This window comes from Papilio xuthus, unplaced genomic scaffold (assembly GCF_000836235.2).
Source record: "Papilio xuthus unplaced genomic scaffold, Pxut_1.1 DF826923.1, whole genome shotgun sequence".
Lineage (NCBI taxonomy): Eukaryota > Metazoa > Arthropoda > Insecta > Lepidoptera > Papilionidae > Papilio > Papilio xuthus.
The window spans coordinates 612,891-639,265 of NW_013531726.1; the positions used below are offsets into that span (position 1 = coordinate 612,891).

The 26,375-nt window shown below is 35.5% G+C and overlaps 3 protein-coding genes across 5 annotated transcripts; 1 reads left to right on the forward strand and 2 right to left on the reverse strand.

The window, feature by feature from the left end:
- Window positions 1-1,207: 1,207 nt before the first annotated feature.
- Window positions 1,208-8,407, reverse strand: LOC106122635 (monocarboxylate transporter 14-like). The gene is made up of 6 exons (XM_013318727.1): window positions 8,288-8,407; window positions 5,724-6,863; window positions 4,602-5,114; window positions 3,781-3,996; window positions 2,579-2,864; window positions 1,208-1,393 (listed from the first exon to the last, which is right to left on the reverse strand). Exons 2-6 carry the CDS (start codon window positions 6,804-6,806, stop codon window positions 1,215-1,217), a joined length of 2,277 nt encoding a protein of 758 aa, XP_013174181.1. The 5' UTR covers window positions 6,807-6,863; window positions 8,288-8,407; the 3' UTR covers window positions 1,208-1,214.
- A 1,145-nt stretch (window positions 8,408-9,552) lies between these two features.
- Window positions 9,553-12,759, forward strand: LOC106122353 (putative nuclease HARBI1). The gene is made up of 5 exons (XM_013318293.1): window positions 9,553-9,956; window positions 10,303-10,499; window positions 10,813-10,942; window positions 11,155-11,296; window positions 11,564-12,759. The coding sequence occupies exons 1-5, from the start codon at window positions 9,648-9,650 to the stop codon at window positions 12,184-12,186; spliced, it is 1,401 nt and encodes a 466-aa protein (XP_013173747.1). The 5' UTR covers window positions 9,553-9,647; the 3' UTR covers window positions 12,187-12,759.
- A 1,948-nt stretch (window positions 12,760-14,707) lies between these two features.
- rb (adaptor related protein complex 3 subunit ruby) lies at window positions 14,708-25,881 on the reverse strand. 3 transcript variants are annotated; one of them, XM_013318658.1, is made up of 22 exons: window positions 25,657-25,881; window positions 25,400-25,507; window positions 24,973-25,111; window positions 24,425-24,585; window positions 24,064-24,207; window positions 23,581-23,686; window positions 22,854-23,073; window positions 22,592-22,701; window positions 21,831-22,098; window positions 21,640-21,769; window positions 21,439-21,550; window positions 21,028-21,274; window positions 20,621-20,769; window positions 19,976-20,070; window positions 19,442-19,501; window positions 19,205-19,325; window positions 18,558-18,717; window positions 17,572-17,771; window positions 16,890-17,028; window positions 16,291-16,400; window positions 15,529-15,632; window positions 14,708-15,098 (listed from the first exon to the last, which is right to left on the reverse strand). In XM_013318658.1, exons 1-22 carry the CDS (start codon window positions 25,761-25,763, stop codon window positions 14,948-14,950), a joined length of 3,141 nt encoding a protein of 1,046 aa, XP_013174112.1. In that variant the 5' UTR covers window positions 25,764-25,881; the 3' UTR covers window positions 14,708-14,947. The 3 variants fall into 3 exon arrangements, with proteins under 3 accessions (XP_013174112.1, XP_013174113.1, XP_013174111.1); XM_013318659.1 differs by having other exon boundaries at window positions 14,709-15,098; window positions 19,976-20,073; window positions 21,640-21,748; XM_013318657.1 differs by having other exon boundaries at window positions 14,709-15,098; window positions 19,976-20,073.
- Between the last annotated feature and the right edge of the window lie 494 nt (window positions 25,882-26,375).

Consider the following 26,375-nt stretch of genomic DNA (forward strand, 5'->3'; position numbering starts at 1 on the left):
AAGAAATATATTTCTCGTTGAACATTATATACCTTTACAAAGCTCAATACTGTTATGTATTTAAATTTTAGAGACAATTATAGTACAATTATTGACCTTAATCTATGATTTTAAATCCATACTGTAAATTAATTGCGCGCGATTTGAAATGGGATGCAATTTTTTGGACCTCAAACTTACCGCGATAGTCAGTCCATAAGTCAGCAAAGAAGAAAAGTAAATTTATATTATTAATTGAAATCGAAATATAAACAAAAGATTTATAACGAAACGAAATCATTTTGGTTTAACTTGTACAAGTGCCATCCCATCTACATTGCGCGTGGTATAAATTAAATTTAGGTGCTTCTCAGAATTATATTAAAGAAAAAAATGTTATTTTTTCTATAATATCATATCAATATATGTTAATCCATCAACTTTAATGTTACCATGTGTTTTCGATGTTACCATCCTTTTCCAATGCACTTGAGTCCAGAGTTTTTTTTAAAATAATTATTAACATTAAGTAAAATGTGTTGTTTAAGTAAAAGAACATATCAATAATTGTTTTAATTACTAAACTATTTTTTATTAGACTATTTGTGTCATTTAAAAGTTATGTATTGGTTTAATTATGTATACATTCTATCTGGACTCAATTCGTAAAACTTTCTTCACCCAACCCGTTGTTGTTCTCTATTTAATAAAGTTGTCATTGGATAACAATATTAGTTTTATTTACATTCCTTTTCACCTTTGTCATTTTCTGCAAAAAAAAGTTATCTGTCAAGTGATTTGACACATAACCTTATTTAAAGTTTGCGAATATTTAAATTAATGATAATTTATTTATGTAACATTAGATACATTAGTATGAAATGATCAATTTGTTTTATAACAGAAATATTAAAAACTTTCTTTTAAATGCCAATGTCAAAAACATCGCAAAATTAATCAAATTTTATTTATGTGTCATTACATAAAGTGGCGGCGCGTCTTGTTTGCATTTCCTATCAGTTATTGTGACGACGACAAATCAATATTTGCTTTATAACGGTAACCTGTCTGTCCTAAAATCTACTAGTTGCATAAGCAATTTTAAGCAAACTAAAAAGATTCAAAGTTTGAAAAATAACATCGTTAGCCTCCCATGACTATGACGTCACAAATCTTGAGAAAAATAAAACAATACATTTTAATAACAATTACTGTATATTATTTTCATAATAAATTCAGACATCAACGTCTTCCTTTCTCGCTTCCTCGGCTTCCTTGAAGAGCGGAGCAGTGCCACACATGCGTAAATCCTTCGTGTACGGTATGACACCCACACATAGACCAGATATGACAAGCCAGATACCACCCGTGTAAAATGTCAGGTCCCAACTGCCTGTCAAATCGTACAGCATACCTAGAAAATAGTATGAAATATAAAAAAATTAAGAACATGATGTATTTGCGTTGTTTATAACGAAAAAACGACTTTTTATATTTCTAACTGTCTGTTCGCAAGTTCACTTTTGTTTCGGGTGATCTCCAGGACGGTTGGACTGATTTTAATGGGACTTTGAAGGTTAGGTGGCTGATCCACGCGAGTACAGACTACTTATTAGTAGAGATGACGGTCGCGGGCAAACGCTAATTTTACTGAAAATCTATTATATTAATTTCCAGATGAATACTTGTGAAACTTAAAAGATGGAAAGGATTAGTTAAAAACAAATATTTAAAAAGTACAAAATACTACGTTTGCTTTGAGATGTTACTGCAAAGGTTAGTGTGGATGACGAGTACGTAAAACTTCTCATCGAATATTATATTTGATAACGACAAACATAAAAAATTATTAAGATGATAACACTCGTTATGTAAGATTATTTTGTTGATATTGAAATAAACGTGATAGTTTGTTTGTATGATATATAAAAGATGAATAAATATATAAAAATTTGACACTCTCTGACTTTCGATAGTCCTTACTAAAGCTGGCTACACACCTTCAGTTCAATCGCACTGATCAGTCATAACTAAATGTGTGTAACAGGTTTAATACTACTATACTATTATGTACTAAATCTTACTAATATTATAAATGCGAAAGTTTAGCGTCGTTAAGAGCGTCGGTGGCTCAGTGGTCAAGCACTTGACTTGCAATCTGCAGGTCCTGGGTTCGAATCCCGCCATGTACCAATGTGTTTTTCGATTTCTGCTTTGCATATGTACATTTGTCCGACGTTCTTACGGTGAAGGAAAACATCGTGATGCAACCTGCACATATCTGAGAATAAATTCAAAGATATGTGTGAAGTCAACCCGCACTTGGCCAGCGTTGACTATGGCCTAATCACCCTTAACTTAGGATAGGCTCCGAGCCCCTCAGTGGGGACGTATAGTGAGCTGATGATGAAAGTTTAGATGGATGGATGTTTGTTTGTTAAAAGGTCACACGAAAATCTCCGGAACGGTTCAACGGAATTTGATGAAATTTGGCACGGATATAGAACATAATCTTGAAGAACACATACCTATTAAGGTTTTTAATAATTCCGTGCAGGTTAAGTCGCGGGCGACAGCTAGAAGTGATAATAATACGTACCACCAATAGGAGGTCCAACTAAATGCCCGATCCCCTGACTGAGAAGTATCAGACCATATGCAACCGTGAAGTGGTCTATAGGCATTAATTCCATTAGAATAGCAGGAGTATAGGAGTAGGAACTAGCGAAGGATAGACCAAAGACCGCGGAGATGATGGCCAGGCCCCAGTAGTTGGTGATGAAGAGGGGATAGAGACTGACGGAAAGGCCGCATATGATGAGACACACGGCGTAAGTCTTGGTGACATTTATCCAAGGTTGGTCTCCTGCCCAGCCTAGAGCAACCTGAAAACACTCGCGGTTATCAAGTATGTTATTTTTTTTTTCGAATACTCCGTAAAATTGTATTTCGACAACAATTAACTAGTGCAAAGATAACAAAGATTAACGAGCAAGTCTACTTCATCAATAACTAGCTGTCGCCCGCAACTCCGTCTGCTTGAATATATAAAAAAAACTTAATATACAGATAAGTTAAATAAAAAGCAGCTCTTAAAGGCATAAATTCGAAAAAAAATAATTAAATAGTATCCTATGTCCGTCTCCTGGCTCTAAGCTACCTCCTCACAAATTTTCAACCATATCGGTAAAGTCGTTCTCGAGTTATAAATAGTGTAACTAACACTACTTTCTTTTATATATATAGATAATTGTGTTAAGTAAATATACGATAAGATTCTCGAGAGAATTCTGAATCATAGTGCGAGATAAACCTACCATAAAGTGTAGAGGAAATTGCATAGAGTATTTCCAATACATAGATCAGAATACTGACCACACTATAAATTGACAGGTTATAGGACACGGTATTTTGTGCCTATTTGATTGTCGCCATTTCGTCGCTGACAGTTTTATAGAGAAATTCAAACTAATAATATAGATAACATTTCAATAATATTAACAGACGCGTTTAATTCGTAACAAAGTAAAAGCTGTAATTTCCAAGTAATGGACCTATCTATCAATTTACTTATATTATAAATACGAGTGTTTAGATGGATGGATGTTGGTTTGTAGACATCTCAAGAACGGCTAATCGAATCTTAATGAAATTTGGCATACATGTACAATATAGTCTGACAGACATAGACTACTAATTATTTTTTTTAATTCCGCGCAAACTGAGTCACAGGCATCAGTGCAACTTACCAAGATTTCAAACAAGAATACTATTAAGCTATATAAAATTAAAAATACTTACAATTCCAATGCTGCTTGCAATACCAATGATACTGATCATTTCAGCTCCACCTGCCATACTTCTAGAAGTCATGTAAGACTTTAGAAAGAAGTAAGGGACTATGAACCACACGGAGAGGATCAGAGAAGATAAGTTAAACATTAAGAAATGGAACTCCGTGAACATTCTAAAGTCGAAAGTCGATTTCGTTGTCTGCCAAAGTCTTTGATACCATTTCTGTAATGAAATCACAAAAGTTTCCTTTAGGATACTTACCTATCAAAATACTTGTTTAAAAATATATTTTCGTCTCTGTCTTTCGCTTTGAAATATAAGAGACAACAGGGTGTTCGCTTAGCTGGCTTCATTTTGCCACACAATATCAAATTTGTCCTTTGTGTGTGTGTGTGTGAGAGAGAGAGATATGTTTTGTTCTATGTGTGGCAATAATGTTTTTTCTTTTTTTATGGACAACATAATTGCTAGAAATTATGTTTGATTTAAATAAATTCAATCGGAATTATCGTTCATATCAAAATTTATCTGATAGAACTATATTTTAGCTATTCTTCTGAATAAATATAGATATTAAAATAGTTATCTATTATATTTTTAGACATTATTGGTTAGAATCCTTTGGCGCGAATGACGTGCTTTCGTTATAAAGGCAAGTGTCAGAATGATTAGTGAGGGGACATAAACGTCAACATTATATTAAGGCTAGTGTTGCGCCAGTACACCAACACTGTGTCGGATTCTTCCTAACACTATAAAATAAAATAATTGTTTTGATAGCAAATTGTACTTTATAGTGAGTTAATTAGAAGTAGGAAAGTTCTTACCATTCCATCGTCTGATTCTGAGCCAAGTGACCACATGGAATTCCTGTAAATATCTGGCAGAGACGAGGCTCTTAGCTTGTATCTAGGAATGTTCATCATAGCTCCTCTATGCATTATAGTATTCCTGTATAAAGGCATATCCCTTAAGTAATGGTGGTCCATAGAAATTTGTCTCGTCAGCCAATTTGTTTGTTGTACTGGTAATTTGGGTTTGATTTTCTTATCAACACTATTCTCTATATTTACATCTTTGTCTATACTTTTTTGATTCTTCCACTTTTCTTTACGTTCTTTGTTTTTCTCATCTTTATTTGTTTCTAGTTCGTTTTTATTGGGCATTTTTATTGTGACAGAAACTGGCAGTTGTGCCGGTTCATTTTTAACAAGCTCCGATACTTCGATGTTAAGATTCTCTTCAGAACGTCGTCTTGTAATTAAATCTGGATAGTTTTGTAGTATTATGTTATATAATCTTTTATTACTCATTAATTTTTCTATTACTTCTACTGGGACCTACAATCAAAAATTGAAATAAATGACAGTGCTACAAATTGCATGCATGCATTTTTTAAGATATATATATATAACTAGCTGTCGCCTGCGACTCCGTCTGCGCGGGATTAAAAATAGATGTTGGCCGATTCTCAGACCTACTCAATATGCTCACAAAATTTCATGAGAATCATTCAAGCCGTTTCGGAGGAGTATGTGAACGAAAATTGTGACACGAGAATTTTATATATAAGGGAACGTACCCATATTACGTTACCTATTTTTTTAATTTTTTCAACCCTTCCACCCCTCGGTGACCATTCGTAGTATATGCCAAAACCCCTCTCCCCTTTTAGTTTTACGTAGTAATTCATTTTTGATTTTCAATCATTTCACAGGCGGTAATCGAAAAAAAAATAATTTGCCTCATACTCGTCTTTATTGCATAAGTCTGCATGCATACTAAAATTACTAATGAATTATATATTATGAAAAAGAACAACAAACGACTACGTGACAAAAACCTGAGGCATCCCCAGCTCCTGTCACTGACCGTAGTGTTTTAAAGACTCCCCCTCCCCTCCTAAACGGGTCATGTAGTATGGGTACGTTCCCTAAATTTAAACGTACCTTTTCATTTTGCGCTATAAAAGTTGGTAGATGTATATCAGAATGTATTCTTTTATAAGACTGTTCAGCATTGAATTGTGTCGTTTCTTCTAATTTCTGTGCTTCCGCAATACTTGTAGTGAGCGTGGCTAAAATATAATCAGGACTCTGTCCACTTTTCAACAACGCTTTCAATTCCTCAGGAGTTAAAAACAATGATTCACCTCCTATAGATCTAGATGACATAGACCCGATACTAGACGACCTACCAGACTTAGGCTTAGACAGTCTTCTTTCTCTTTCCTGCTTAATCGTTAACCATTCAGGATCTCTCATTAACGCACCACACACACACATGTTCAATAAAGTACCAGCTAGAAGAACAACAGTATTCCTCCAATCATAAGCTTCCAGTAAATAATGTGTTAAGGGAGAATAAACTAAAGTTCCGAAACCGATCCCACAAGAAGCGAGAGAAACGGCTAGATTTCTTCTCTTATCAAACCAAAATGCGACGGCCACAACAGCAGTTACGTATAAAATACCCATTGCTAGACCGCTCAGAAACCCAAACGTCAAGCATAACATTTCCACGGAATTACTAACTGATGCTAACAAGAATCCAATAGTCGAAAGTAAGCCAGCAATCATTGTCATAGTCCGACAACCATATCTATCTACCAACGCACTCATAATCGGTCCAGCAAGCAAGGGAGTCGCTATAAACAAGCTTCCTATTAAAGATGTTTTCGATTGTGTAGTTTCAAAGTATGAAGTAAATTCCTCGTGGAGAAGACCGAAGGAGAATGCCAGACCGTCAGCACAGGCTGAGATTAAGAATGCAGCAACTACGACCACCCATCCCCAACCACCGTCCGGTATTTGTGGTAATTTCTTATTATTTATATCATCAGAACAAATGCTATCATCTTCTAATCCTTCAAATGTAACTCTATCGACCATCACTGATTCCTCGTCTTTTGTGTAATGTGCAACTATTTCTCTTTTATTTTCTGATTTTAATGAATTTATTTTATTCAAATCGCTTGAAGCGTTTGTTGTGTGTTCATTTTCAGTCGACACATCTAGATTTTTACTGTCCATTTTAATTCATTATGATATTTTATATCATAGCTTCGGAAAGGTGTCGAATAATATATACTGGAAAAGAGAAATATAAAGCTATTTGTAGATATTAATTTGTGAGAAAAACAATACAATGTAAATAACAATCCTTATCTAAAAATAGCTAAAATAACAGCAGACATATTATCTACAAAATTAAAATTAAGCAAAAAATTTACAGTTGGGCAAATCCGCGGTGTTCCACATTGAAAAATTCCCGAAAATCAATAAAACCATGCTACACATAACCAAGTAGATAGCCGTTAGTTACGAAAACGACGGGATAATTTTGTAAAGCTGCATTAATTGATTATTAATTCGCGATTTCGTTGTGTATGAAGTGAACGACTTAAACTGTAATACCGCCAGATTCCTCGATTGTACATACATTAGTAGTGTCTAAAGTTTCGCATTTATAATATTAGTAAGATTTTTCTCCCGATAGTTACGTAGCTACGCGACGACGTGTCAACGTCGGGTTCATAAGTAAACAATTTCATTTGTAACGCATTGTAGCTACTATTGAAATCAATCAGATTGTAATTGAGCCTTGCAAGGATGCAGTGAATGTATTGTAGGTTGATTGCACTTCGTACAACGTGCGACCATGCAGGATGCAGAGGCCTTGAAGACAAACTTGTCGACATATAAATTGGAGTCAATATTTTTTGCCATTTAGATAAAACCAATTTTATATATTAGTAATACATTCTATATAATATCCATGTATATTATGTTTTATATAATAGCTGTCGCCCGTGACTCCGTCTACGCGAAATTATATCAAACCTAATCAGTATAGTAGCCTATGTGTTATGATCCGTTCAGCCGTTCTGGAGATACCTTCAAACAAACATCTAAACTATCCATCTATTTATTTAAACATTCGTATTTATAATATTAGTAAGAGGTAAGACTAATATAATATTAGCTTTTGTAGTATTAGTAATATGAACATTAAAAGCGAGGGAGGTGTGTCAGGGCCGTGCCAAATGGAGGTCTGTGGTCTCTGCCTACCCGTCTAGGTTACGGGTGTGTGTTATCTTGTTGTACAATAAAGCTGAACTTTTAGTTGGTACATTATAATATTAAGAACTATTTATCGGATTTAATCCACGCAAAATGTCAATCTTAATATATTTTTTAGTATTAAAAAAACTATAGTTTGTATTATTGTCATGTAATCGCAGAATTAACTTGGACCGGACACTAGATACTAGTATTTTAATAATAATACTAAAATAATATTATAAAAAAAAACAAAATGTAAATTCTATTATTTAACTTTTTTATTAATTAAACCGTCAGGCTGTAAGTTAACGAAAACATTATTCAAATTAGTTTTAATTAATATTATTAACAAGTTTCCATCGTCCCATCCTACACTCCTATGCTCCCATTTAGTAAATTGCAGGCCATTTTACAACACTGACTCAATCTATTTATAAATTAAACCAAACCTGAACGTTATTCCTTTTTACGTATGTATTTATCCGTTAAGTGAAAAAGTAAACAGCACAGCACGATTTTGTTCACGTAAAAATTAACTACATATTGAGTACATACGTGTTATCACTACCACGCGTCGTGTCAAACTAAAATAATAATATAATATGTAGATATTTGGATGTTTGTTTGTTGACTCATTTTTTAGGGTAGCCATATTGTCACTTGTGAAGTAACTGTCCATTTATTTTATTGCAAACAAAAATTTGTGAATACTTTTTCAAGGCTAACTATTGCGTCAGGACTGACGAAAGTTTTTTTTTAACAAAATGTGGGAAACGAGTAAGTGGCCACTTGTATTCCCGAATTTAGCGAAGTGACCCTTAGACATCCGCATTTACAGAAGCGTTGCCTACCTTTTATCGATAGAGGAGAGTACGCACATAAAGAGAATATTTCCCCTTCTTATGTGTGCCTTTCTCTGCCAAACCCACCACCTCTTCCCGTCACTTCATTAAAAGAAGAGGATGGGAATGGATAAGGGGCTGAAACGTAAAATTAGACCTCCGGCACACACACTCAACGCGAAACCATTTTACGTGTGTTTTTATGTGATCGCGGTACTTCACCGGTCGACTGGGGTAGCCGGCCATTCCTTTAACAGATATTGTTGCGGGCTCTACTACAGTAGAAATATGTTTTCGTGTCATCGACCGACTAGTCTAGGGCGGAATAAAATCGAAGAACACCATTATTTTCAAATTAATGTGAAAAAGGAAAATTCAGTGAGTAGTTTTTTTACTAATATATTTTGGATTTGACTCCTGGCGATACTAGTGAGATCATTAACGACTTCCGGTAAGGAAAGGTGTTTGCAAAGGGGCTCAGTTTTTTACAAATAAATAATATCACAAGGTACGCGCAATACCACTAAACGCATACATACCCTTGTTTCAAATGCGTGGTTTAGAATCTGAAACGAATATAAGTTCTGGATGCCTAGCCGACTGGTGGAGTACCTTATTATACCTAGCCGAAGTTTTAAAAAAGAAAACTTTTCTATTCTTGACCGCACTATTGCCAGCAGAAAAAAAGTTGACTAAAAGGTTAACTTGAGATTTTCGGGAGGTATACATTGATTCTTTATCTTTCTTAATTTTTGTTATCGTAATTAGACATTTTCAACAGGTATGTTAACTTTAAATTGCATAGATTTTTTCTCAAAACAATTTTGAATGTTTGAGTTGCGAGTTTGTCTTGTAATTGCAACACTGAGAGAAATGTCAAATTTTGTCAACCCAAGCCCAAGCTGCGTTTGTTTCAATAAAGAATAAAATTAAATTTATAAATAAAACTTTAAAAACTTAACGAAAAATGGCTGATAAGCCGCCAGAAGAAGGATACATATCAGTAGTTGATGATGAACCGGAAATATTTGAACTGCTGAAGTGGGATTCGTCGCAAACACACAAACAACATGAGACAAACACTTTGGAAAAAGCAAAAACTCCAGAGAAAAAACTTTCCAAGGCAAAAGAGGATGTCGATCCGTTTGATTTGAGTGATCCCGCGTTTATTGAAACTTATCGTCTCTCTAAAGATTTGGCGCGCGGACTTTGTGAGGAGTTAAAACCCGTTATGCCGGACTCCACGAAATCTATTGAGTTTTCTGTTGAATGTAAAGTATGTATACTTACGCTCTGTTTATTTCAAAAGTTTTTAGGAATATAATATAATATATCTATATTGAAATAAAATGATATAGATTTAACGATTCAAAAGGCGAAAATTACAGAGTTACTAAATTAATTAAACAAAAGTTAACTACACAAATAGATAAAAATAATATAATAAATAAGAAGCGAAATTTAATTTATTTTTGAAATTTGAGTTAAAAAAAAATTATTTACTTTATAAATTTAGATATTGAATTTTAACATTTTTTACTGTTGCATTGTCTCATGAAGTCTTAAAAATAGGTAAAAAAATGAAAAGTGACATTGTTATTTTTTTAATCTCCGATCATCAGGTTATGGCAGCTCTAACATTCTTTGCATCAGGGAAGTACCAGAAGTCACTAGCTGGGAAGACGGACCCCAGTATCACACAGTACTTTGTGTCTACAGCAGTAATGCAAGTCACCGAGGCTATGAACCATCCATCCATTGTAAAGAAATACATACATTTCCCACATTTAAGGAATGAGAGAGATATTATCAAGACCAGGTAATGACAGTTGTATATTTTAAATCACAGTTATTCCTATTTGTTAAAAGCTTTAATTGGTTTAATCTTTTTTAACTTTTATATTACTCATCAAAAGCTGATTATTATTTTTTTAGTAAATTATTAACAGATTTTTGTTATTTTATATATATATAAAAAAAAAGATGTGTTAGTTACACTATTTATAACTGAAGAATGGCTTTACCAATATGGTTGAAAATTGGTGAGGAGGTAGATTAGAGCCTGGAGGCGGACATAATATATATTACTTGTTAAGCTTACATTTAAGAGCATAGTTTTATGTTTATTCTAGTTTCTACATGAAGTATGGCATGCCAAATGTGGTTGGGTGCATAGACTGTACACATGTACCCATCTCCCGCCCCGAGGAAGACCATAAGAGGCATTTCAATAAATCATTCCATTCCAAGAAAGTTCAGATTGTAAGTACAAGTTTAGAAAAAAATATAGCCCTTTATCTTACTAATATAATAAATGTGAATGTCTAGATGCATGGATGTTTGTTAGAAGGTATCTCTGGAATAGATCAATGGATGTCAATGAAATTTGACATAAAGTCTGGAAAAACACATATATTTCCTTGCGGATGGAGCTAGTTTATATATAAAAGACTAATATTATTTTTCTTTTGCAGATCTGTGATAGTGATTTAAACATTATAAGTGTAGAAGGTAAACTTGGTGGGTCATATTCACATGATGCCATCTTAAACCAACATGCCGTCAGGATAGATCTGGAGAGCTTGAATAACTCCGGAGAACAGTGCTGGCTTGTTGGTAAATATTTTTTAATATTATAAATGTGAATGTTTGGATGGATGGATGTTTGCATCTCCAGGATACATGGATCTCGCTGAAATTTGGCATAGATGTAGATTTGGAAGAATGCATAGACTATGTTTTGTTTTATCTTCTTGCGGGTGTTGCGGGCGATAGCTATTTTTTAATATTTTTTTAACCGATATTTTATTAATTTTGTTTTATTGTAGAATATGATTTATAATTGATTCTGTTAGTTTAAATGTTTGAACGTTATATTTACAGGTAGTGCTCATTACTCTCAGAAGCCATATCTTATGACACCGATCCCCAAGATAACAAAAAAATCCCCCGTATCTCCGGAGAAGTATTACACAAACATGCACAGTCAGACACAACAAGTTGTTACAGACACAATAAAACATTTAAAATCAAGATGGAAATGTCTTCAAGCAACATGTAACAAACAATTTGACCCACAAACTGTCACAAAGTTGATTGTAGCTTGTTGTGTTCTCCATAATATTGCAAATAGAAGAGGTCTTCCAGTTGTCCCGATGACACCAGCTGAAGAAAGACTAGAAGCGATGAAACAGAAAGTTGCGAACACACCAATATCGAGAAAACGTGTTGAAGATCCAATCGGAGTGCAAGCTCGTACTATGTTACTCGATAGATTATGGAATGAACGTCGTATAGCGCCTGAATCTTGTAACAATGGTCCTAAAAAGAGACAGAAGAAGGATAAAGTGGTGGTGGAAACTATGCCTCCAGTGATGCCACATCCTCAAATGATGCAGCCACAAATGCAACATGATGATCCGAGTAAGCGGCCGAGGATTGTGATGAATAACCCCACATACAGTTTTGGTATGGCTCCTGGATGGGGACACTATCCACAACATTAGGTGTTACAAGGTAGGCAGGAATATAGAAATTTGTACAATTATTGCGCTGAGTTCAGTTTGTAATATTTGAGAAAAATTCATTAGAAGCAATCCTGTGCTTTGTCTGATAATTGTGTGCCGGCAGCTTAAATTTTGTCCTCTTCACCTCTCAACCCTAATCTTATAATTAAGTGATGGGAAGAGAGGTTGGATTTGGCAGAAGAAGGGACCTATAGGAAGGGAAACTTGTCTGTGTATTAACAAATCAGATGTATATGGGCAATCGTTACTTCGCTGTTTTGGCGAATTTAAGTGGCCGTTTGCCTGTTTATTATAGAAAAAGAAAATAATTAAATACTCAATAAATTCGGTATTTACCTAATTGTTCAGAGCTAAAATTACTCAATATTAGTTTCTTAGGAAGTTGTATTTTGTAAACTTTTACTTTCTAAGTATTGATAGAAATAATTGAATAATTATGTAAGTTTGGGTGATAATTGGGATCTCTAAAGCAATATAATAAAGAGCGTCGGTGGCTCAGTGGTTAAATCACTTGACTTGTAATCTGCGGCTCTTGGGTTCAAATCCCGACAAGTACCAATGTGTTTTTCTATTTACATATGTACATTTATCCGATCGTTACGGTGAAGGAAAACATCGTGATGCTGTACATAACTGAGAAGAAATTTCAAAGATATGTGAAGTCAACCCGCACTGGGCTATGATTGACAATGGCCTGGTCTGACATAGTGTAGGCTCTGAAACCCTCAGTGAAGACATATAGTGAGCTGATGATGAAGCAATAAAATGTGCCTATTAGTGTTGCCAGCTAAATTAATATAAATATTATAAAATTTGGATTTTCCATAATTTCTTGTACATCCATTTTTTGGACTATGTTAGTTTTGAATGTTTGTCACTTTTTGGCATTGTCTAAACATGTTGTGGTCTCCGTTTTAATACTATAAACATGTTTCTTGAGTATATTTTTGTGTATTATAATTGTATGAAAGGTTTGCTCGTGTAAATCCATTTTGGATTATTATTAAGAAATAAGACATTGTATTTTAACTAAGTTTTATTTATATTGAAATAAAGGACATATTGTTTGTCTGTCTTCCTTCACTATATTATAAATATACTAATATTATTTGTATTAAGAAATAGATTTTAAGGTAATTATAACTTAAACTTTCCGTCTCGTTATTTTTAATAAATGTATAAGATTACATATATCCTATATTTCTGTGTTTTATTTTTTACGTGGAAAGTTTAGACCAGTCTTTCCCAAAGTGTGCGATAACGCCCCCTTGTGGGCGCTGCAGGTCTCAAGTTGCGGGTTATAGTAAAAGTTTCCTTTACAATTCTCCGTTAATATACATATATAGGTCACAATGAGTATAATTAGAAGTTATAAAATATTTATTCTCAAAGTGGGCAGCAGACAAAATAAGTTTGGAAACCACTGATTTAGATGGATGGATGTTAGATTGAAGGTATCACTAGAAAGGCTGCATGGATTTAGTTGAAATTTGGAATACACATAGGCTACTAATTAAGTGTTTTTTTTTTAATTTTGAGTCGAACAGGTACTAGTATTATAAACGTAACAAGAATTAAATGGAAAAATAAATTAAAAACTAGCTTTTATTATGTTCTTTATAATTATCGTAAAGAACTAAATAGAAAGTTAAAGACGATTCAAACGAGCTCAAACTCGATCAGGTTTCTTTTCATAGCGAAGTTCCTATGACGACCTTCCAGCTCCATCATCAGAGTACCATGTCATACTTTTGTCATTGTCATGTCATACTAATTAGTAAACAGGATGTGATTTTTTAATTCGAAAGATTTGGATTTTAAACTAAATAAAAGTTTGTAAAATCAAATTGGAAGATAAATTTTTATTTATAGAATAAAAATATTTTGAGTATATCGTAAACTTATTTATACCTAATAATGAATTTAAAATTATAAAGTGAAAATAATTTGTATGTAATTTAATATTTTTTATAATCAATCCGACTAAGCTTTACTTACGCTAACAATTTTCGAACCCATTACTTTAATCGAACACTTAGGGTCTTACTCAGTAAGCAATTAATGAAATTTCTTCCCGCTTCGCCCTTCGTACACAATGCAAGAAAAATCTTTGAAAACCGGCGATTTTAGTCACTAAGCGACTTACGTAATATAAAGTCATAGAGATTCATAGCTTGTCGCCGACATTTCTATCATCGGCAATACTAGTCGCTCAGTTTCTCAAGGTCATCGTAAAAAATGTCGTTGCAATTTGCAAGATGGCCGAGCAAATATACAGTTGACTTGTAGTCACTATGACTGTACAGACTGGATTGATAATAAGTTATTTCTTCTTTTATAACAATTACTAACTGTCGCCCGCGACTCCGTCCGCGTGGATAAAATATCTTAATTAGTTTCCCGGCAAATTAAATTTTTTTTCTCACCTTTTAAACCTTCCCTAGGTATCCACGAACATTTCAAGACCAGGATAAGATAATTCCGTTCAGCAGTTCTCCAGTTTTAGCGAGACTAACGAACACCAATTGATTTTATATACGTAGATAAGGGAGATTAAAATACAAAGGTCAAATCACCTATCGATAGTAAATGCCGCTTATTTGTAATTTACCTAGGCAAATTGTAAGCTGTCAGCCAATTACATATCTTTTGATTTAAAGTGCCCGCAACACAACATTAGTTTCGACGATTTATGTTGTTTTGTGTACAAGAGGCTTTATTTTACAAATTAAGTGAATTTTTACAAAGATTTAAGTGCATTAGCGACTTCATTAGCGAGTAAGGAAGCGATGGCCATGTTGGCGCAGTTTGCTGTCACCAGGCTGCCCTCCTCCTCCTGCCGCACGGAGATCAGCACCAGCTCTTGAGATGACATCATACGACCTGCGAATCTATGGATAAAAATAATAGACTTAGAAAATTATCTTTGTCGCGATTTTAATCTTACTAATATTATAAATGCGAATGTTTAGATGGATGGATGTTTTTTTAAAGATATCTCCAAAACGACTGACTGGATCTAGATGAAATTTTGCAAATATGTAGAACATAATCTGGAAGAACACATAGGTTACTTATTAAGTTTTATTTATAATTCCACGCGGACGGAGTTGCGGACAAAAGCTGTATAAAGTTAATAAAGACGTAAAATATCTCGAGAAGTTTTTGTATCCTTCATTCTTTAGCCCACTGGTTATTTTCATTTTATAAGAAATTATTTGATAAAGTTTAATGGCAAATTACAAAAGTTAATTATGTTTATGTTATTAAAGAGTGATTTAATAAATATAAAAGTGTTACTATAGTGTTTAATGTACTTGCCTCAACAAATCTCCAGTAGAAGTGATGGCAGCAACATTAGCTGTCTCGAAAACGCGTTTACAAATGGCCGCTTCGTCATTTAACTTTACCGTTTTCTTGTCACACTGAAATAATACAATCAAATAAATAAAACAAATAGTTATCATACGCATCGGACGCACCGTACGCACGGATTAAACGGATTTGCTTTGCCATTCGATGCGGACGACGCGGATGATGGACGCAGGACTATCTTACTAATATTATAAATGCAAATGTTTGGATGTATGGAATGGTTTGAAGGTATATGAAGTACGGCTGAACGAATCTTGTTGAAATTTGTCATAGATGTAGAACATAGTCTGGAAGAACACAGAGGCTACTAATTATGTTTTTAATATCGCACGGACGGAGTCGCGGGCGACAGCTAGTGTATAAAACAAAGTAAAATCCGTTGCGTGTCGTTCGTGCGTTGCGTCCGTTACTATTTGTAAAGGTGACTGTTAGTGGTGCGATTATTTGCTTATTAGAAATATATATAAATAGAAATCGCTTAAATAGCGAAGTGACAGTTGTCCATAGACATACGCAATTGCATATGCGTTGCCTACCTTTCATCGACGGAGGAGAGGATGCACAGAAAGGAAATATTTTCCCTTTCCGTGCATCCTCTTATCCGGAAAGTCCACTTCCACTTCCCATCCTTTCCTTATAAGAAGAGGTTGGGAAGGGGAAGAGGAGTAAATGAGGTCTCCGGGAGACTTAGTGGAAATGTTATGTTACCTCGGTCATGCCGCGCAGTCGCTTGTGCTCTGTGTCCCAGCGCGCCGTTGTCATGGTGACGGCGCGCACCAGCTCACCCACAGGCGGAGTTATCGATACCGGCACCTCGCCTTTTACATACATCTTATATAAATACGAATCATTCATCACATCTATTATAAATACGAACGTATAGATGGATGGATAACTCCCGAGAGCCTAGGGTAATACATTTTCAAATTCTTCACAAAGTTACGAGTGTGCTAGTTGAAAACAAAAAAAAAAAACAAATAATACAGCCCTCCTACTTCCCTGATATTTTCTCCTGGGAATTCACACATATCTTTGAATTTCTTCTCAGATGTTTTCCTTTACCGTAAGAACATAGGATAAATGTACATATGTAAATCGGAAATCAACACATTGTTACACGACGGGATTCGAACCCAGGATCTGCAGATTACAAATAACCTCTGAGCCACCGAAGCACCAAAACATGTGATTTGTCGAAGACAACTTTCTATTCTATACATTTTTGAAGTTCCCAGCTTCGTTTTGTAGCAAATATACTTTGTGTTAACGTTTCTAATTTCGTGTAAATATGAAAAAGGTCTTTTTACCCAATGAGCTGATGATGGTGAACTCAATGGGTTGTATGGAGTCTGCGAAGTCCACGCCCAGGGTGGTGGTGGCTGATGCTCCAGGAGGCAGGGATGTGATGCTCGCGAACTCATGGATAGCTCTACTACCTGTTAGAGTCTGAAACAAATGTATACAAACAATTCCCGATGGCTCCTATGTGAAGTGACGTAAGTCACAATTTTATGTTTTTTTTAAATTAATATTTTTTTTCATGAAAATATAAGTAATTTTTTACTATTTTTTTTTCATTCTAATTAAGTTCAAGGCTTGTGATAGGATATGGTTTACGAGAATAGTTGAATGGATTCGAACTCTCGACCAAGTAATCGGTAATCTATACCCTTAAATATTAAGTTATTGGCGCTTCAATTTAAAAGTAACATTTAAAAAATCTTTGGGGGAGGACTATGCCCAGCAGTGGGCGTCTCATTGCTGAGTAGATAGATAGATTTAAAAAATATTGATTTTGGTTTTAATTATCGTATTAATATTAAAAGTTTTGTCATCAAACAAAATTTGTGTTTTAAACTTACTACACTTTACATAGGAGCCATGGATTTACAAATTATAAATCAAATGAAACTAATAACATATTGGTTTACATTCGAGTCAGACAAATTTAATCCTTATCGCTTAGAAAATAAGATATAAAATCATTACCTTTTTATTAATCCTGATATTATTTACTTCAGTATTATTATGATTTGTAAATATAATTTCAAGTGAACACATTTTGTGTGAGAAGAGATGTGGAGCTCGAGTCCAGCGTCTCCTGGCCCCCAGCCCGGAGCACACCACACGAGATAACAGCTCAGCACTACTGGTCGGCACCACGCTCGGACCCACCGGAGTTATGGCGTCTGTTAATTGGCACATCAGTTGTATGAGCACGCTTAGTTTTCACGTGCCAACTCAAATAACGTACTAAGTATTTACTGTTGGTATCTGAGAGCAAAATATCTGTATATATATCACTAGCTGTCGCCCGCGACTCCGTCCGCGCGGATATATAAACAACTTAATTAGTGTAGCCCACCCATCCATCCATCCACATCACATCCATCTAAAAGCAGCTCTTAAAGGCAAAAATTCTTTGTCTGTCTCCTGGCTCTAAGCTACCTCCTCAACAATTTTCAGCCATATCGGTATATATATTAAGGTTAATGACAGATGACGATAAAATTTAAAGAGATTTTGATCTCGGCAACCCAAGATTAGTAAGCTAAAATAAAAGTTACTTGCATATTTTTAATTCTATGAAAAGAAAATTATAAAAAATTAGAAAAAAATAATTAAAAAACAATAAACTTTCCATGCAAAAAATTTAACACAAAATTTTCAGTTTTTTTTTTAAAGACGATATTTTCTTTCACCAAAACAATTAACCATTATAATATAATAATTAAAAAAATAATAATTTCTTACCTAATAGGTTAAGTAAAAATAATCTAAAACAAAGGCAAGTTTTCTCAAAGTTTGAATGTATGGATGGATGTTTATTAAAAAATATCTCTTAAACGGTTCAACGGATCTTTATAAAATTTGACAAACATATAGGAAAATAGTCTGGAAGAACACAGCACGAACAGAGTCGCGGGATACTGTTAGCTTATAGTTATAGTAAAATGAATTCATAAATATCTCACCATCTCCTATAGTCTGTGCAGTGGCAGTGGGCGGGGAGAGGAATCCCCCACAGGTGGGCGTCATGGTGGGCAATGAGCTGGCCACCTCGTCCAGCTCCAGCAATAACTCCAAGTTCGACTTCTCATTAGTCTTCTGTGGTGACGGTTCTACCTTTGATTCCTAAAAGTACAGACAAAGAACTTTGATAAAAACAAAAAAAATGGTGTTTTTTAAATCACTTTTTAATAATTAAATTTACTAATAAATATTGAAAAGTGTGAACGTGTCCTTATTCTCGAACATCTTACTAATATAAATGCAAATGGATGGATGGATGGATGTTTGAATGTATCTCCAGAACAGCTGAACGGATCTCGATAAAATTTGTCATACATATAGAACATAGTCTGGAAGAACACATAGTAATTATGTTTTTATTACTACGCGGACGGAGTCGCGGGCGACAGCTAGTATATTTATATGTTTTTAGTTTAAATAAATAATAATAATTATTATTATGAGCCATCAAGGCGACACTAGCGCCATTGCGGCAGTCAAGTGCACTACGCGACGTCAGCGCCATCTGTCAGCATTCAATGCAATCAACATGTTCACTTGTTCATCACTGACTGATGTACAGAGAGCTGATGATGATAATTATGTTCACCTTTCCAGCAGACTTGGTCTTCGTTTCCTCGTCAGATTCAGACACACTGTCGGATTGTTTGACACTGGAACTTTCTGATTCACTGTCAGATTCGCTGTCTGATGTACCAGAGTTTGAAGACCTGGTAGAAGAAAGACTAGATTAAAGGGATACTTAAGTTAACTATTTTTTTTAATTTACTTTAGTCCAAAAAAAAAAATTAAAACAATTTTTTACAATAAATTAAAATAAATTTACCTATAGTTATTAGTTTCAGTTGGTTTTTCTTGTTTCTTCTCCTCTTGATTACTTTCTTCGCTGTAATCATTATTCCGTACTATTTAACACATTCCATGCCACAATGAAATCATCAAATCAAAGTTAACTAGTCAGTTGAGTCAATGGCACTGAACGGGTTAAATAGTATTTTTTTATATAATTCATATTAAAGCTACAAATTTATATTATTTCAAATCTTACTAATATTATAATTGTTTGGATGGATGGATGTTAGAAGGTATCTTCTGTACAGTTTAACAGATTTGGATGAAATATGGCATACATATAGAACACAGATGGAAGAACACGAAGGCTACAATTTTTTTTAATTCCGCACGGACGGAGTCGCGTGCAACCGTTAGTACGTACAACTAATTAACTGTTGGTTTCTAACACTTAATTCTCTGCATAAAAAAATCTTCGATAAAACAGAAGTAACAATATGTTTTCAACAAGAATTTTCATCTCAGAAACCCACGATAAACCGGTATGTTCTATTAAAATTATACTAACTCATCAGAAGAATCTTCCGTGCTGCTAGAAGATTCAGAAGATGATGAGAATCCTGAACCATCGCTCTCTGGCTCTGAGTAGAATTTCTTATTTTTCTGCTGAATAAACAAAAAAAGAAAACATAAACCAAAGACAACCTTCTTACTTAGGGTTATTTTACGTGTACTTCATTCCTGTTTGCTTTATGACATTGAAAAAGAAACCTTATTACTATTATCATAGAGTACTAGTCAATCTTATTTCTATTGCCAAATATATGTTTACTGTATCCTGAAAAATCAACCTTAACAGTACAACAATAGAGTATAATTCAGCTTATTGTAAAGTAGCCATTGTAAAATCAACCTTATTCCTATCACCATAAAGTATTAATCAATCCTATTGTCATAACTCAGCACATGTTGACCATATCCTACTGAAAAATCAACCTTAACAACACAAAAATAGAGTAGAAATCAGCCTGCTGTGAAATAGTCATTGCAAAATCAACCTTATTTCTATTATCATAGAGTTGCCATAACATTTGTTTATTGTATACAACTGAAAAAGCAACCTTAAAAGTATAACAATAGAGTACAAATCAGCCTGCTGTGTACTAGTCATTGTAAAATGAACCTTAATCGTATATATTTAGAGTCATCTTACATGTTCATCGTGTGCGGGTGCAGGTTGTGGTGCGGGCTCGCGTAGTTCCGCGGCGAGGGGTGTGCGGGGTGCGGCGGGCAGGGGGCGGTACCCCGCGGCCGCACTGCCGATGTACTGCGATAGTGAGCCCACAGTGTACTGCTGTCTCTCTGTTTGTATATACATTGTTGTCACTTTATACTGTACAAACATACTGAAAAACATATCGTCAACGATCAATCTTACTAATGTTATAAGTGAAAATGTATGGATGAATCTCCAGAACGGCTGTATGGATCTTACTAAAAGAGAAATAGACAATTTCATAAGTTTTTTTTAATTCCGCATGGACCAAATCGCGGGCGACAGCTAGTTATTAATAGATGCAAGTAAACAAAGCAAAAATACATAAAATTAGTGGAAGTTACCCTTAAAGCTGCTTTCAATAGTGGGCTTAGGTTTATCCGGACAGAAGATGGCAGCCGCGTACTGCTGCAGCAGGGAGCCGTGGCTAGGATCCACAAAGCGACGGAGCAACCTCGCTCTATCTCTGACGTCATAGCTTGCGTCATACCGCGCCAGAGATAGCACGTAGCGGCACATAGCCACGGTATCCGGTTGCGTTATGGATAGCTTCACCGCTAGGGATAGCAGCTGCAGCTTCACCAGCTCGTCCTGGTGTACAAGAGGTGGTAAGTCGCGTCATATGTAAGTAAATTCGTTACATGAGCGAGATGGAAGATATCACAACAGTGTAGTGTAAGAGAGACGGATACATTGTACATATTACTAGCAGTTGTTTCGATGCTATTTTTTCCTGCAGATAAATAAATACAGACCTGGTCAGCAAAGTTGGAGGCCATGTGGGCGAGTACGGCGGCAGCACGAGGGTGCTTCGCCCCGTGCTCCGCCACCAGCCACACAGCAGCAGCGCGGGCGTTGGCCGCCAGTCTACATCCACATCACGAAATACAATATTTTGTATGCACCATAATAATCTTTGTGAGTTACTAAATTGTTTAGTTATTTTTGTAAAATACCTGTCGGAGCGCAGCAGCTTGGCGGCGCGGGAGACTGCGGCGCGTGCAGAGCTGGCCCCGCCCCCCACCACGCGCTTCACCACCACCACCGCCTCGCACACCACCCACTCTGCGACCACATAACTACACTCTAACTCTATCTGTGAGGGTCAGATCTCACCTGACCTGACACAAATTCCTAGATCACTCACCATCTTTGCTGGACAGCAAATGCAGCAGTCCATTGAGACATGTCTCGGTCTCCGTATGTATGGCGACAGCCAGCCTGCCTATGGCCTGTATGGTCGCTCCAGCGAATGTCTTGTCACTGGAGGACACATAGGTCTGGTACTCGCGCAGTACCACTGGCGCACTCGCCTCCGTCGCCAAGTTGGTCAATATTTCCAGCTTGAGAAGCTTTATGTGTGTCGGATCCGAGTTACGTACGAAGAATGATTTGAGGAACGGTTCAAATAGTGACTGGAAAGAGAAATAACTGATCTTCACACTTATGAAGTAAATTTGACAGAGGAGGGGACAGATAGGGAAAAAATCTTATTTTCTGTACGTTATTATTCTGTTTATTTAAAGCGGGCAACACATCTGAGACGTCGATTGCTCAGTGGTCAAGCACTTGACTTGCAATCTGCAGGTCCTGGGTTCGAATCCCGCCATGTACCAATGTGTTTTTCCATTTACCATTTACATATGTACATTTATCCGACGTTCTTACGATGAAGAAAAAACATCGTGATGCTGCACATATCTGAGAAGAAATTGAAAGATATGTGTGAAGTCAACCCGCACTCGGCCAGCGTGGTTGACTATGGTCTAATCACCCTTAACTTAGGGAAGGCTCCGAGCCCCTCGGTGGGGACGTATAGTGAACTGATGATGATGAACACATCTGAAGCTATTCTACTTATGGCAGATTTTATAGGTTGGTCACTTCGCTAATTTAGCAAAATCTTACCCGTCTGGTGACTGTGAGTGCGGCTATGGAGTTGAGCACCACACTTTGCACCTCAATGGGTGCTCGCAACAGACGAATCATTGCTTTCGCCACAGGCGGCAGTTCTTGAGCTATATTAAAAACGAAAAAAAAAACTTAAATAATTTATTTTCAAGTTTCCGACATTTTGTGATGGCGGCCATCTTGGATTTGTTTATTTTGTATTCTACTAGTCGAGTCTTAGAAAGTGAATTGGGAGGGCAATTTAGTGTATACGACAGACCTGGTGCGCAGTGGTACATGAGCTGTGCGACCGCCATGACAACGCCGGCATTGCGGCTCTGCAGCAGCGGGCGAGCGGCGCGCAGCAGCAGGCGCAGGTCGGGCTCCACGCTGGGAGACGACCTGGACCTGCCCCCGGCGTCTCCGCCCCCGCCCCCACCCCCGCCTGAACTGTCCGAGTCATAGAACGGCTTGTCCGCTGAATCGTCACTCGAGTAATTCTAGAAAAAAACAGCAAATCTTATTCAATTTTAGTGTTCTCCAAATGATGGACAGTGAAATTTAATTCGAGGGAGGAGATGTACAGTCAGCTGTATAAATATGTAAACATCTTACTAATATTATAAATGCGAATGTTTGGATGGGTGTATGTAGGTATGTTTCTTACAAAGTATTATATCTCCAGAATGGCTGCATTTGGCTGAAATTTTGCATAGATGTAGAACATAGCATAAGCTACAAAGTTTTATTTTAGTTCCGTGCGGACGGAGTCGCAGGCCACAGCTATTACACAATACTTTAGTAACTTGTATAGGTCTTCGGATAGCAATGCACACGAACATATACTAATAGACAGAAGCATAGGAACATATTCGTTCATACATATTTTTAAAACCAAAAGTGTATAATTACTGAAGCTTTGTAAATGGCATTTCTGCAGCTGACTGTACATAAAGAAATAAATACTAGTTAGCCTTGTACAATAAAAAAGGTAAGGTGTTGTATACCTCTTCATTGGGGTCTGGGAAGCATGTCTTAGCGTAGACTGTCAGCACATTGAGCAGCGCCAGCTGACCCCACTCGTCTACATCCGCGAGTAAAGAGCACAGCTTCCTGAAATGTTATATCTGTCTCCAAGATCTTCAACCATTTACTGCAACTAGATTTATTGGAAATATGGAAAAGAGTAAAAAAAAAAGGAAATACTAATATTATAAATGCGAAACTTTAGATGGATGGATGGATGTTTGTTTGAAGATCTCTTCAGAACAGCTGCATCGATGACGCTAAAATTGACATAGAGGTAGACAATAGTCTGGAAGAACACATAGGCTACTTATAAAGTTTTTAATTCCGAGCAGACAGAGTCGTCGGTGAGAGCTATTTGAAGATAAATTTTTAAGAAAATTAATATTTCAATTCTAAATGATTGCCTACCATTGATAAAATCAATAAGTTTGTTTGTTTATTGAGTACTTTAAAATAGAAACCTGTAACTCCTATGTATAAGGCTGACTCGGTCACCACAGACCTCGGAGAAGGCCATCGCAGCTGACCCTACTACTAGGGGAGCTTTGTCTGACAATAGCTTGTCAATAATTGCCACTAATTCTTCTTTCTGTTCTGGATCGAGACTAGAAATAAACACTTGTTTTATAAGAAAAATAAAAAGTCTGTTAAGAAATCTCTTACCATGGGTTTCCGAGAACAAAATCTCTGTATATTACCGTCATTATCTCTGGTTTAACCATGGATTTTGTTCACAGAAACCCTCACTTAAGAGATTGTAACTCCTTTAGTTGCATAGGATTTAAAGTTAAAGTGAAGATGGTATATTATAAAATAACATACCTGTACAACTTTGGTATAGCATGTGCGGCAGTCTTACGTACATAAGGACTCATGTCACTGGCGGAGTCTCTTATTGCCAACATCACTATCGGCACTATCATAGTAACACGGATTGAAGATAGCACTCTTAATGCACTAGCTCTGATTAGTTGATTGGGGTCCTAAAATATAACATAAACATTTAGTCAATCTCACTAATATTATAAAGGTATGGATGCATAGATGTTTGTTACAAGGTATCTCCAGCATGGATCTCCCTGAAATTTGGCATAAATGTAGAACATAGCCTGAAACATATAGGCTGCTAATTAACTTTTATTTAATCCTGCGCTTAATCAGTCTCCGGTGACCGCTATCTTACTAATATTACAAATGCAAATGTTTCAGTGGATGGATGAATGAATGTAAAAAGGTATCTTCAGAACAGATGCATAGATTTTACTGAAATTCATCAAAGATTAGTCAGAACATAGTCTAGAACCACAAACAGGCTACAATTTTTTATGCCATACTGACGGAGACAACAGCTATAAGTTAATAAAAATTACCTTCAAAGCCCGTTGGAATGTGCTGATAGATAAGAGAGCCAGATCCTGCTGCTCCTCAGCATACCTCACCAAATATACATACACCAGCTTTTTTACTTCTATGTTCTTTGATACTACATTCTTAACAACTGCTGGAAAACTAAAAAAATACATTGTGAATTTCTTAAACACTTGAGTGAATAATTACAAATACAAAACTAATTTTTATCAACATTATAAATTGAAACAGAAAACTATTTAAGATTTTATAATTAAATAAATGATACAATCTTTTAAGTTAGAATAAATCTTACTAATATTATAAATCCGAATGCATTTGGATGGATGGATGTATGGATGTTTGTATATTTATGAGTTAAGTGTTCACAATGTTTACAAACTTAGTGTTTATTTGAAACATAAATATGTAATATAAAATTAAACATACAGATCTGAAGCATCTCTTCCTTTAGCAATCATTCCTATTATTCTTTTCATTGCCTCTAACTTCAAAGAATCCTTCGAACCATCTAGCATTAGCTTCAGGTCTTCATTTCTGTAAAATATAAAATTGTTTATTGTTTATTAAAATTAAAATACAAAAGTCATTATACAGTTTAGCAGAATTTTAGATTAAAGCTTAAAGAAGATTTAGCTTAAAGAAAGGGAAATAATGGGAGATCTCGATATAAGTAAAGTACATACTTTTTATAATCTGGTTGGAAGAATGCGCCCGATGCGGGATCACTTGCAGGATATTCCACTTCCCCTGTGACGACTTTGTCATTGTTGTACGACGTAATACTTGCCATTTTTATATCAATACTAAACTTGCAGCATTTATAAACAGAAATTCTTAATTTTCAAACACCACTTTAAGAAATTCAAGATTGTTGACGTTGAGTTTCGTGACAGGTTCACTGACATATAGAACAGACGGAACGCGGAACGTCTTCTACAAGCTGTCATTTATTTTAATAATTTTATGACCTGGCCACAAGCTGTCAATGTCAATTTTTTTCAAAATTTATTAAGTTGGTTACATAGTTACATATTTAATAAACTTGTATGTTTCAAAAACAGTCGCATAATAGAAATAATTTTATCCATTTATAAAAAAAACAGTAAAACAATTCGAATCGCAACAAAATAAATAGTTTACAAAACTATTTCACCCGACGCTTCGCTCTGTTGAATTCATTTGTTTGAATTCGAACAAATGAATTCAACAGATAAACAGAAACTTCATCAGAGACTTTGATTACATCCGTTGTTTATTTTCTATAGTATGGCACTTAAATGTTTAATGCCATTTAATACAGTGAAAAACATTTTTGTTTTTTTTTACTGCAAAAACAGAATAGCAATTTTGTGACATCTCAGTATTTTTGTAGGCTAGCTGTCGCCCGCGACTCTGTTCGCGT